This window comes from Salvia miltiorrhiza, chromosome 8, assembly GCF_028751815.1.
Source record: "Salvia miltiorrhiza cultivar Shanhuang (shh) chromosome 8, IMPLAD_Smil_shh, whole genome shotgun sequence".
NCBI lineage: Eukaryota > Viridiplantae > Streptophyta > Magnoliopsida > Lamiales > Lamiaceae > Salvia > Salvia miltiorrhiza.
In genome coordinates this window covers 20036860-20050636 of record NC_080394.1, presented here as the reverse complement: position 1 = coordinate 20050636, position 13777 = coordinate 20036860, and the positions used below count along the sequence as shown (strand labels likewise).

General features: G+C 37.0%; 1 protein-coding gene across 1 annotated transcript; it reads right to left on the bottom strand.

Annotated features, from left to right (window-relative positions):
- Window positions 1–808: 808 nt before the first annotated feature.
- LOC131001742 (pentatricopeptide repeat-containing protein At1g77360, mitochondrial-like) lies at window positions 809–2770 on the bottom strand. Its single transcript, XM_057928306.1, has one exon. It carries the CDS (start codon window positions 2592–2594, stop codon window positions 1041–1043), a length of 1554 nt encoding a protein of 517 aa, XP_057784289.1. The 5' UTR covers window positions 2595–2770; the 3' UTR covers window positions 809–1040.
- Between the last annotated feature and the right edge of the window lie 11007 nt (window positions 2771–13777).

Sequence of the window (13777 nt, the reverse complement as noted above, 5' to 3'; positions counted from 1 at the left end):
GACAAAAAAAATCAAAATTATTATCAAATATCTTATATTCAAAGTAATACCTCATCGGTCCCAATAAGCTTGTCCAATTTCTTTTGGGCACGGTTATTAAAGAATGTTAAATTAGTGTAGTAAAAGTGTGTAAAGGTGTAGGGTCATATTGTTTGCAGTGTAAAATCATTACCAAAAATAGAAATAAGACAATATTATTGAGACAACCCAAAAAGAAAAACAGGAGAAGATTAATGGAACAGATGAAGTATTTTTTTATATCATGACTTGCATTATCAAAACTTGAGTAAACATTGATACTTAAGACCATGATGGAGGAGGTATGCAGCATGGGTTCAAATGCTATGGGAGCAATTTGCTCTCTTTTGGGATTGAATCTTGTAGATGATATGAATAAAAAGAGTTTTCAAATTCTTGTCTTTCAAGCAAATTTTAAATTTTAATTGGTAGTAGTAATGAAGGACTGGAGCTACTATCTCCAGCATTAGTTTAGCATAAGTTAGGAAGCTGGATATTAACAAAAAAAAAAAAAAAAAGTAAACGTTGTGATGTGGATGATTTTATGTAGTCTACTCCTTAAAGATGAGGTTTGTTGAGAGAAGATATATAGGGCCAATGGGCCTCTAATTCATGTTTATCTCACGCCGAAGGACTAATTCATTTTTAGACAGAGAGTGCATGGGCCGAGAAGCCCATGATGTTTTAGTTTAGAGTTTCTCTATAAATATCGTTTGTTATTGTTCGTGGAAATTGTTCTTGCATTGTTGAATATTTTGCTTGAATTTCCAGCGAATTTACGACACACAAATAGAATTTAAAATGCATGTGAGCATGATATTTTAGCTTGGCAGCCATAATCCATATTCCTCAATTTACAGATGAGATGAAGTAGGCAAGCATATGCTGTGAATCAAAAAATAGGAAGCAGTTACATATAAAACCTATCGACAAGATTGTAGGCATTCAAAGTTGAAGCACATGGAATGGAAGGGAGGGATAGTAAGTAGCTGTGCTTTCCTGAATGTCAAAAGAGAGGAAGCTTAGTGGCTCTTCCACTTACACAAAAGTTCCTCATAGGCAAAGGTTTTCCCTAGTTTAGAAAGGCTTTGCTTCAACTTGGTAAGCGTGGCAGAATTCAACTTGATCCCCCTCTCAATCATATCCTCGGCACACTTGACTGCTTCTGGAAGCCGGTTCATGTCACGAAGCCCCACAACCAACAAGTTACCAGTTTCATCCAAATCCCAACTGTAATTCTCAATCATACATCGCCATACCTTGATTCCCATATGGGGATCCCCGGCACCTACATACGTCTTCACAGCTGTACAGCAGTCTTGTTGCAGCGGCACAAACTCATTTTTCACCATCTCCTTGAACACCCGAGTGGCCTCTCTCAGCCGCTTGTGTTTGATCAAGAAATGGAACAGTAAACCATACGTCTCCGAATCAGGAAACGCTTGGTGATAAACCATCTCATCTAATAACTTTTCAGCTGCATCAAAATCCTTTGCATTGCAATACAATGAAATCAATGATTTGTACATCACTGTATCTGGAAGACAAATGTTCTTCCCCACAATCGCATCCCACACTACCTTAGCTGATCTCACATCACTTTTCCTCACAGATTCAGCAATGGCAAACTTGAAAAACTTAATCCCGGGGTAACAGCCCCTCTCAGCCATCGCACCAAAATCCTTCATTGCTTCACGCATTCCATCAGGACCCATAATCAGAGTACATAGGAACGAGTCATAAGAACGTGTGTTCCTCTTATCCCATCCAATATCAACCACCATCTCCGAGAAAGTAAGCCGCGCTCTACCTACTTCCCCTTCTCTCTCCCAACCCTCGAGTAGTATTGCATATGTCTCAGCATCAACCCTGATTTTCTCCTTCACAATTCGAAAATAATTCTCCGCCAGTCGAGTTTTTCCATGACTGCAGATTGCGTATAGCAAGGTGTTCAATGCTACAACACCACTCGGAATACCATATTGATCCATTACCTCAAAACTCAAAATGGCATCCTGCACGCGATCAGAACTCACATAATTAACAAAAACTGATTTAAAAGTAGCCATGGAGAGCAAAAATTCATTCCTCATGGACTTAATAGCATCCCACATTGCTTCAAACAAGCAATTCTTTCCCAACAAATCAACAACCAAATCCCACGCATTAGCACTGTGCCTATTGTTCAACTGTTTACTAGCCCACCTGAAAAACTTCACGGCCGACCCTGGGTAATCGTAACACAATTTAAGCACCTTCTCCACATCTTCAGAACCAACCCTAATGCCCGTATCTTCTAGAACCCTCTCCACAGTCACAGCAGGGGTTTGAGCGACAATTTCGCACAAAATTTTCAATTTTGGGGGTAGAGAAGGTGCTTCATGGTACGAAGCTAGATTAGAGCGCTTACCCAATACATGGTGGCCGGAATCGCGACGTGGGGTGAAGTGATTGTAGGAGTCCCTAAAATTAAAATCTGAATCGCGGTGGTGATGGGGCTTTTTGTGTGTGTCGAGTTTAGACGATGATGAAGAGGACGAGTCTTCGCCTTGAGATCTTTTCCTTGATTTTCTCATGGATTCGATTCTTAGTGCATATTAGAGGAACGAGCGGAATCAATCGGAGAATTTGGTGATAATCTGAAACCCTAGATAAGACGAAAGGGCTTAAGGGGGCTTGGAGGTTGTACGTTGAGGAAGAATACCCAAACCCAACTATGCTTTTATCTCCTAATCGAATTTCATAAATTTTAGGAAACAAGTTAAGAAAACAGAGAGATAGAAAGGAAAAAGAGGCACTCTCCCGGTCAATCGGTTGTACTGTGCAACTAATTTTTAAATGACAATACTTTAACATACAAATGACACTTGAAGATCTCCAAGTGTCATTTGTATCAAGTAGTGTTATTTGAAAATGTTCAAGTGTCATTTTTCGAATGAAGTAGTGTCATTGTGGAAAACAGTTGCACCGATTGCACAGGAGTATTTGTGAAGGAAAAATATGCAATTGAGTACCACCAAAATCAACAGGAAGTTAGATTCAAAAATGTCTAAAATTGATTAAAGTTATTACTAATATTTAATTAAAATCTCATAATCCTTAATTTAAGAAAATAATTAGTAACAAATCAAAACAAAATTGTATCATTGTGTTGTCTTATTGTTACTGTTACACTAGTACGCTCACTTGTGCGATGCACGACCAATATTAAAATTGAATGATATTTTAAATAAATAAAACATACTACATATTAAACATAATTTAAATATGAGTTAATGCAAACATGAATCTAAAAAAATGAAATTATCCACAACACAATCTCGATAAAAAAAATAATAATTGAATATTCAATTTTTGAAATACCAATTAATTAATTTTAATTGATAATGTGTATAAATATATACATCACTAAATATCAAAAGCAATTATAAATAATACTCCCTCCGTCCCACTAGAATTGACACACTTGTATTTTTTGTTTATCCCACTAGAATTGACACTTTTCTAAAATGGTATGTGGTTCATACATTCTCTACACACATAAAATAAGTGGACCCTACCTACTTTACACTCTTAACACTTTATTCTTAATCTTCGTGCCCAACTCAAAAGTGTCAATTCTAGTGGGACGGAGGGAGTAATAGGTATCATTATGTATCTTCGCTCAACTTTTATCGCTCAACTCTTAGCTCAGATTTTATCGCAAATCTCTTATCCCTGAGCTCTTATCGCCCAGCTCTTGTGTCAAGGCTAAGATAAGATTTTGTCGCTAAGCTCATGCTAGACATTTAAACAGTTATCCTTGTTTTAGTATGCTAGACATACGTATTATATCGCCACCAGACTAGGGGGAGTGGTTGATGTGTATAGAATCGGGGGCCTATTTTCTCTCAGGAAAACCCCAAAAAGACATACGAAGTCTACATGAGGCTCAAGTATACAAGCTGTCACAGGGTTTTCTTTGCACTAGAATTTTTCGCCCCGTGTAGTGTCGGATTCCCGCAACCCGACTAGCTTCTTTCCTCACCAACACTCGTTTGACACTTAGAATGTATGAGGCTGTCGAATATAATGTGCACGAATCAAAGTTCACACGCAGCGGACATCAACACAAACAACCTTAAGCAACACACAACGATTTGCGGGGACACCACGCCCCAACCTTTAATTTTATTCCCACAATAAAATTACAAGGACCTATCTCTATGCTCAAGGCTCGCGCACAATCTCTACTCCGCACGTTCACAGCCAATTACAAATATATAAATGTGATGGACAACCCCCATCACTAGGCAAAACCATCGGGACAGCCAATCAGGAGCATCCACGTCGTGGGCAGTTATCCCAGCCAAAACTGCCCACTAACTCCAGTCTTCAGCCCATAAACCGCCTCACAACCGACATATCCAGAGCTGACATCCAGAGCTGATCTGGTCTCCAGAACTGATATGCTCTGACCTCCCGCTACTCTGGTCTGGTCTCCAGAGCTGATCTGCTCTGACCTCCCGCTGGTCTGCTTTGGTCTGCCGAGCTAGTCTGCTCTGACCTCCCGAGCTAGTCTGCTCTGACTTCTCGATCTGGTCTGCTCTTCACCCGATGCCACTCAACATCGGCCATTCGTGTCTCGCCCGGTACTCACCCGCACAATGTGTTGCTTCGCATCAACACTTGGCTCCGTTGCCCTGTTTCTCGACAACCTTGCGCCAATCTGCTGAGGCACGTCGCACGGACTCGACGTGTCTCGGACCACGCTTCTCAAGGGTCTAACACAAGCCCATAAGCAATTAGATATAATATTTTTATCAATATCTTTTTAACATTCTCGTAGATTTAATAATACACTTATCATAATTGAGCAACTCTTCAGAGAGAAACAACAAGCCATCAATAAGATCTAAAGGGAAGTTGAGGTAGACGAAGCAGAGAAGACTGGAGAGTATAAGAGATAAAAGGGCAGACATGAGAAGAGGAAAGGCAAATTTGAAAAACAGCAGAGCACGTCATTTGAATAGTATTCATATTACTTTTGGGCTAATGGGCCTTAGTCAATGAGCCTCAATATTAATAGAAGCAAATATTCAAATGTAAGGGAGATTCATTCCAAAGATATACAAGAGAATAATGAGATACAAAAGGAAGAAAATACGGAATGCAAAAACTGCTTAAGAAAAAAAAAACTGACAGTAAAAAATTTCACTTAGAAACTGTGTGTGTATATATATATATTCAATACGAATTTTAATAAAGTTTCACATATTGTTATCATGCATGTTTTAGTATAAGTTTCACTTCTAAAATCAGTATGAAACTTAACATTCATAACAAAATGTAATCTTCTGTCGTATAAATATTACTCACAATATTTACAACACTGAAACTAATATAATTATATAAACTAAATTATAGTATATTCTATTTTTCATCCTATTCCAAAGATTTTTTTTTTTTTTAATCCCTAAAGTCAACTAATTAAGATAACAGCACTAATTTCACCTTTTCCTTCATAAAAAAAGGATGATGCTGTTTATTACAGATCAACTTACCACCGGTTTGACAAAATGTATGTCCATGTGCTGACATTCATGAATCAAAGACAGAGAGTTGAGATAATAATAAAACACTCCAAAATCATCACTTGTAAAATCCTGTCTGCCTCCCTAAATTAATCTAGTGGATTAAATTGCCGATGTATAGCTGTAAGAATTTGAGTTAGCTGTTTATGATTAAGTTTTTTCATTTGAGGGATAAGCCGAAATTTTTATTTGATAAAACATATTTCCTCCGTCCATGAAAGATTTTTATTTTTTGTTAGATTTTTTTTGTTAGACGTTCACAAAAGAACTTTCTATCTATTTTTTGAATTATACCTCACGTCTTATAAATTTCTCATTTATTCTTACTTTTTCACTTTTTTATCACTCTCAATACTAATTAACACCTTTTCATTGTTCGCAATATACTCAACAACCTTTTTCTTTATTTTCAATACCCTTAATAATTTTTTTATAAATTTGTTTATACTTTCTTCTAAGAAATTCTTTCGTAGACAGTGAAAGTACATATGTACATATCAGTTTATTTAATGCTCTTTTTTTAATTAGTTATATAATTAAATAAATAAATAAATTCAAAAATCGCACAATGAAGAACTCGACCCAGATCATCAGGTCATGACTCATGAGTATTAATCTCCTACCACTAAGCCAACATAAGCACACATTTAATGCTCTTAGTTGTGTGTGTGTGAGAGAGAACACAATTAATCTCCAGGAGACAAGGGAATTGCGCTAATTCCAAGACAGCTTTGATTTTATCATTGCATGCCTATTTATTTTACTTGCCTGAACAAAAATTAATGGTCGTTTGAGATACATCATATCTTGATTGGTTTTGAGACAAGAAATAAATGCTTTTAACCAGTTCAGTTCACATTCAAGACATCACAATTTGTTCGATCCTGAATTTAAAGTAGCCGATTCTCAAGTTAATTACTCTATCCGTCCACGAAAAAGTACCTCATTTGGATGTCGATACGGGTATTAAGAAAGTTGATAAATATGTTGAGTATTGGTCATACTCAAATCATGTTGATTGTCATTATGTAGACAATGTACGAGCAGTATCTCAGGATGTTCATATACGATTACAAGCTAAGTACCAATCAGTGTCTAGTACTTTGGTTGATACTTTCCTGTGCTAGTTTTCAGCAGATTTGCGATTTTCCAGCAGCATATTCGTGCTTGAGTATTTCACGTCTCTTATGGATATATCTCATATTATATCAGCAATATGCATGAGATATTGAGGGATTACAATTATAGATTGAGTATATCATCTTCATTACAGTTCTATTCAAGATATAACTCTTACTAGGGTTTGCTTATTTAAGGAGATGGAGAAGAACGTTTTTTTGTTGTTGTTTTTCATTGTTATTCTTATGTTTTTGGCAGAATATTTCGTGGGGTGAGAGACCATACAATGCGTGTAGGTGTAGTCTCTTTTTGATCGCTATTTCATATTGTGTTCTTGAGCGATTGGTTTGGGTTGTGCAATCTTATTTTGTTTGTTTCTTTACCAGCCTGTTGGTAAAGGTTCTTTTCGTGGGTTTAGGTGGTGAATGTGTAGTATTCACATTTAGTGGTCGTTTGGTTCGTGTAGAGGAATGGAAAGGGAATGGAATCAAATAAAGGGTGGAATGGTAATAATAAGCATTACTTTTATTGAGTGTTTGGTTTATCAATGAAAATGAATCATTAGTAAGGGATTCCATTTATTTCGTTTTCCCTCTATTTTGAGGGGTAACAAATTGGGTGATTGAATTACCCCCAAGTAAGGGTAATGGTTACCTTATTATCCAAACCAAACAATAAGAAATGAATTCACTTAATTGATTCCCTTTCCAACCTCTAAAAACACCCAACCAAACATAGGCTTAGAAAGTTGATCTTTGTTCATCTCTCAATTATTCATCGTTGTGAGGGTTTGGGAAGATATCGAAGCTAAAAGGCTAGAGAGTCTATCGCGCAAGTCCTGTATATATCTTATCTTCAATAGTGAATAATTTACCCTGGGCGTGGCCCCCCAGACGTAGGTGTGTTACCACCGAATTGGGTGAACAATTCTGGTGTCCAGTGTTCTTACTTTAGTTGCTACTTTGCTGCTACAAATACTCATATTTTGTGTGTGCGAGATTCATGTGTATGGATAGGTGATACTTTTCAAGTTGTTTTGAGTGGGGTAAAAGTTAGAGAGTAAGGGTAATGCTAATTGCATGAACTAATAAAATAGTGTGTTCATTAATGGCATAAATTGTAAATAAGTTGAAAAGTAAACGGTATGAATGCACAAAAAGGTAAACGAGACATTTTTTCGTGGACAAAAAAGGGGTAATCAGGGCATTTTTTCGTGGACAGATGGAGTACGACTTTTTAGTTTGAAACCGCCATAAAAATTAATTTCTTTCTATTTATAAAAGCTTTATAAAAGTTTTATACTCTTTCTTCATTCAAAATGCAATTAATTAAAAATAATTCTAAAAAAACCATTATTTTTTTTAACTCATTCTATTTTTATTAAAATTCTTATTGTCTTCTTTTAAAATTTATTTTTGTACACGGAGGGAATATCTATTGACACCAATAGCCAGTCTTGTCAAAGAAACAACAAATCGTAATTCAATTGATAAGATGTTTCTCTTTCAACTATTAAATTAAGAGTTGAAATCATTACATGAAAAAGTGAAGAACTATTATTAATTTTTTTAGAAACAAAATGAAAAGGGCACGCTTGTCAAGGAAAATGATTTATATAATATTGTTATAGCTACATACGAAGAAATAGTAACAACATCTATATTGTATGGGTGCTACATTTTGACAAAATAAACTTTTATCGTCCGTGACATGCGAAAAGTAACTAAGAGTAGATACAATCAGTTTATTTGGAATATTTAGAGGGTGTTTGGCTGAGCTTATAAGCTCCTCAAAACAGCTTATAAGTTGTTTGAGAGCTTATAAGCTCCTCCAAAGTGTTTGGCAAAATAAGCTCTCAAACAATTTATAAACTCTAAAAATAAGCTCCAAGAGCTTATAAGCTCCCCAATAAATAAGTTCATTTACCCCAACTTATTTTTGTATAATTTCATATGCAACAATCATTTTACAAATATTTTTCAACTATAATTTTATTATTTTCATTATATATCATTAAAGTTCATTTTTCTTCGATTTTCTCTCTCTAAAAAAATATTTTCTCTTTCTAACAAAAAATCCTCTCTCTAATTTATAAGCTCAATTATCCAAATACTTTGACAACTTATAAGCTCTTGAAACATCTTATAAGCTAAGCTTAGCCAAATACCCTCTAACTGTGAAGTGGGTACTTTTCAGACAAAAATGTCTTAAATTTGAATCTTATAGGTTTCATTGTGAATTGTGATCATACATGGTGGTCTATTTTTTTTCCTTTTCATATTTTTAATAGGAAAAATGTGCAGATTGACCTCGAAGTAGTAGCCCTTATAGCGTATAACCCCTCTTACTCACTGTGTGTGCAACTAAACCCTTGAACTCCGAGAAAAGGGTGCAAAATCCCCCCTCTCACCTAACGCCGTTAAGTGTCTGTTAACGTTTGGGTTTAATTGCACCCTCTACTTCAAGGGTGGATCTGCACCTTAATTTTTTTTTTTTTTAATTTCAGCAACCCACCTCCGGCATCAACTTAACCGCCCCCCGTACTCATCGGCTCCAACTTACACTTTGTCAGCTCGCACGTGCTCAATCTCTTGATCGTCGATTGCTTATCGCCAACATGCAGCAGCATCACCAACTCCAGATGTGGACCTGGATCGAATCCTGCTTGGTCCAAATTCATATCCGTATTTTTTTACTTAGGTCAGGATAAATCCAAATCCATTAGGTCCAAAAAAATGAGATTCATGTCCAGATCCATTAGATTCACAGGGTCTCGAGTCCTGACCCAGATCCATTCTTTTTTCTCTTTTAAACTAAATTTACAAATATTAAATTAACCAAAAATAAAATCATAATTATTATCTAGAGTTTTAATAATTATTCAAAAATAAATAAATAAAATCTAAATATATATTATAGAGATAAATATATACACAATTAATATCATAAGATAAGCCTAAAAGGTTAAGGTGTTGGAGGAGATGTTGTTGTGCGGGGCGGTGAAGAAGCTGGTGGCGTTGCTGCATGTAAGCGGTGGGCAGTCGACAACCAAGAGATTGAACACGTGCGAGTTGACAAGGTGCAAGTCAGAATCGATGAGTACGGGGGCGGTTAAGTTGATGCCGGAGGTGGGTTGCTGAAATTATAAAAAAAAAATAAAAAAAATTAAGGTGCAAATCCACCCCTGAAGTAGAGGGTGCAATTAAACCCAAACGTTAACGGACACTTAACGTCGTTAGGTCAGAGGGGGGAATTTGCACCCTTTTCTCGAAGTTCAGGGGTTAAGTTGTACACACAGTGAGTAAGAGGGGTTATACGCTATAGCGGCTACTACTTCGGGGGCAAATCTGCACCTTTTCCCTTTTTAATAATTTGCAAACTATTACATTGAAACAAGGTTTATCCAATGCAATTTAGGAGTATATGTTATTATAGGAGTAGATTTCAGATTAAATTAGACTTTAAAGCTCGGAAACCTTTCAAATGGAAAATCTCGTGTGTGAAACTTTCTAGTTCTAATTGTACAGAGAAACTAGCAAAAATCTAATGAGCAGATGATCATAAAATTAATACTTAACAAACTAAAGACACTACCCTCAAAAAAAAAAAATGAAGATATTGGAACTTTGTTTTTATTTATTTATTTATTGGAGGAGGAGTGGTGGGGTTTGAACCCTAAACCTCACTATTCACAGATATATCATAGAAGTTTGCAGTTTCACAATTATTTAGTGTTCCCTTGGTGTTAATATTGAATTTTGTTATCGAATTTTGTTACAAATTGAAGTTTGCAGCGCCCCCGTTACTTACCGGCGTCTGTCATTTGCCGTCGGTATTCGAAATACCGATGAGCAATATACCGGCGGCGAGGGGCCGCCGGTGTCGGAATTTCCGGCGGCAATTGCCCATTTTTTTGTAGTGTGAAACATATTAGAATGTTAGATTAAAATTGGAAACTTAGCTAAAGCTACTATATATTTGTTTTTGTGCCATATTATTATTTATCTAAACTCCAAAATATTTTGAAAATGTTGAATTTGCTACATATCGAAAGGTGAGTCATTATTGAAACATGTCAAATATAGATTAATTAAATTATTTATTGGATCAAAGTTCGTGCACTATTGCAAAATTAACAACTAAGATTGACTCTGATCCAATCGATAATCAAAATCGTCTAAAATAATTAAAAGCCTGATAAAGAAGTACAAATTAATTAAAGGGCATCATCAATTTCATCCTTAACGTGGAGGCCCTTATTACGTTTAACACCTTATGGTCAGGGTTGTGCCAACTAAGCCCCTAAAGTACCTATTTTCCTCCAATTAACCCCTCCGACTTAACAGAGAGTTAACACTGTTAACTATTTTTCTTTTCTCTTTTTTCTTTTTTTGTTGGTGGTGGGACCCACACCTTCTTCACCACCAAACTCGCCGGAAACCTAACTCGACCCCGTCAGCTGGTCTCCCAGGAAGATCACGACATCATCCTTTCAATTCCTTTCACCTGTTGGAAATATAGAAGTTATATATATGTGGGAGGATTTACAATGATGGAGGATTTGCTTTTTGAAAATGTGTAAAGTGGGGTGGACGTGTATTTCAAAGAAAAATAAAGAAGTTGATTTGAAAGCTATCAACTTAATTTTTTTATTTCTCCACTAACTTTTCTTCACAACCCATTACAATACATGAACACACATATATATAGTGTTAAATGTCGGTTAACTAGCCGACTTAGTCAATCTCTAGAACAATCTAGCTAGGCTTACATTCTTATAGATTAAGTAATGCAAGTTGCATTTATAAATTAAGTTCTAGACTATTCTACTTAGTTCCTATATTTTATTTTTATTCTTTATTCTAGATTTTTCTTCTCAAATATCTTTACTTAAAAATCAAGTTTATTTATATTTCAACACTCCCCCTTAAACTTGATTTGTCATTCCGAGCAAACTTCTCAGCTTGATAAAATCTTCATGCTTAAGTGGCTTTGTGAAGATGTCTGCAACTTGATCTTGTGATTTCACGTATTCCACTTGAACTTCTTTCTTTGCGATGCATTCTCTGATGTAGTGGAAGCGGGTGTCAATATGCTTGCTTCGATTATGAAACACTGGATTTTTGGATAGCGCGATTGCCGACTTGTTATCCACGTAAATAGTTGTTGGCTCCTTTTGTGGCCACCCAAGCTCTTCCAATAAACTTCGTAGCCAAACTGCATGGCAAACACTGGATGTGGCAGCCACATATTCAGCTTCACATGTTGACAGCGTGACTATGGGTTGCTTCTTCGACATCCAGGTGAAAGCAGTATCTCCCATGAAAAATACGAATCCGCTTGTACTTTTCCGATCGTCATTGTCTCCGGCCCAGTCACTATCACTATACCCGACAAGATTATATTGATTAGTACTTGAGTAGAATAGGCCGTAGTTGAGCGTACCTTTGAGGTAGCGAATAATTCTCTTTGCCGCCTTAAAATGCGTAGTGGTTGGATTTTCCATATAGCGACTTACGAGTCCCTGTCGCATAAAGAATGTCCGGCCTTGTGCAAGTTAAGTACCGTAAACTTCCAACCAAGCTCTTGAATAATGTCGGGTCAACTTTTCCTCCTTTATCGTTCTTGGATAATTTGATCCCGCATTCCACTGGCGTGTTGATTGCTTTACAGTCCTCCATTTTGAACTTCTTGAGAATTTCTTTGGCATATCCTTCTTGTGTGATGAAGATCCCATCTTCGAGTTGCTTGACTTCCACGCCGAGATAGTAAGCCATCAGCCCAATGTCGGTCATCTCAAACTCCTTTGACATGGCCTTCTTGAACTCATCAATCATCTTTGGATTATTTCCTGTGAAGATCAAATCATCTACATACAAGCACACAATTAATATATCCTCTCCATTGACTTTAAACGTAGAGAGCATGCTCGTGAGGGCATTTGGTGAAACCATTATCCTCCAAGTACTTATCGATCCTGCTATTCCATGCCCTTGGTGCTTGCTTTAGTCCGTATAGGGCCTTCTTTAACCTCAAGACTTTATCTTCTTGCCCTTCCCTTTCACCTCGTAGCCCATTGGCTGCTTGATATAGACTTCTTTGTCTATATACCCATTCAAGAAGGCTGACTTGACATCCATTTGATAAATCTTCCATCTATTTTGGGCTGCAAGAGAGAGTATTAGTCTGATAGTTTCTAAGCGAGCGACAGGAGCAAATACCCTCATCATAATCAATTCCAGCTCTTTGACTATATCCTTTCACGACGAGCCTCGCTTTATATCTTTCCACTTCACCCTTGGAATTCTTCTTAATTTTATACACCCACTTGACTCCGATGGCCTTGTGCCCTTTTGGTAGTGTCACGAGCTCCCATGTATCATTCTTCTTTATGGCTTTGATCTCTTCATCCATCGCAACTCGCCAATTTTCACTATCTGCTGCTTCTTCAAAGCTAACAGGTTCACAGTCAGCAAATAGGCAAAATAAGGTAAGATCTTCTAACCTTTCAGTATCCTCATATATCTCGCCCAAACTCCTTGCTCGTGGTGTAGCTCTTTCATTTAAGAAAGATGGTGGCGAGTCTTCAGTGACTGGCACTGGTGAAGCTGGTGGAGTCACTGGCTCTTGTTGGACTTCTCCAACTTGCTCTTCTGATCTTTGTTCTTCTAACTGTGGGGTGTAGGTGAAGTCACCGTTGGAGCTGAAATCCCATACTCCTTCTTCGTCGAACTCCACGTCTCGACTTATCACTGTTTTCTTGGTATTTGGATTATATAACTTATAGCCTTTGGAGTTAGAGTCGTACCCAATAAAGATAAATGCTTCACTTTTGTCATCGAGCTTCTTCCTTCTCTCATCTGGTACATGCACGTAGGCTTTGCTCCCAAATACCTTTAGGTGGGAAATTCCTGGCTTTCTCCCACTCCAGGCTTCTTATGGAGTCATTCCCCACACGCTCCTTGTCGGTGATCGGTTGGATAGATACACCGCGCACGCCACTGCTTCTGCCCAGAACTCCTTAGGCAAATTCTTCGTCTTTAGCATGCTCCTCGCCATCTCCATGA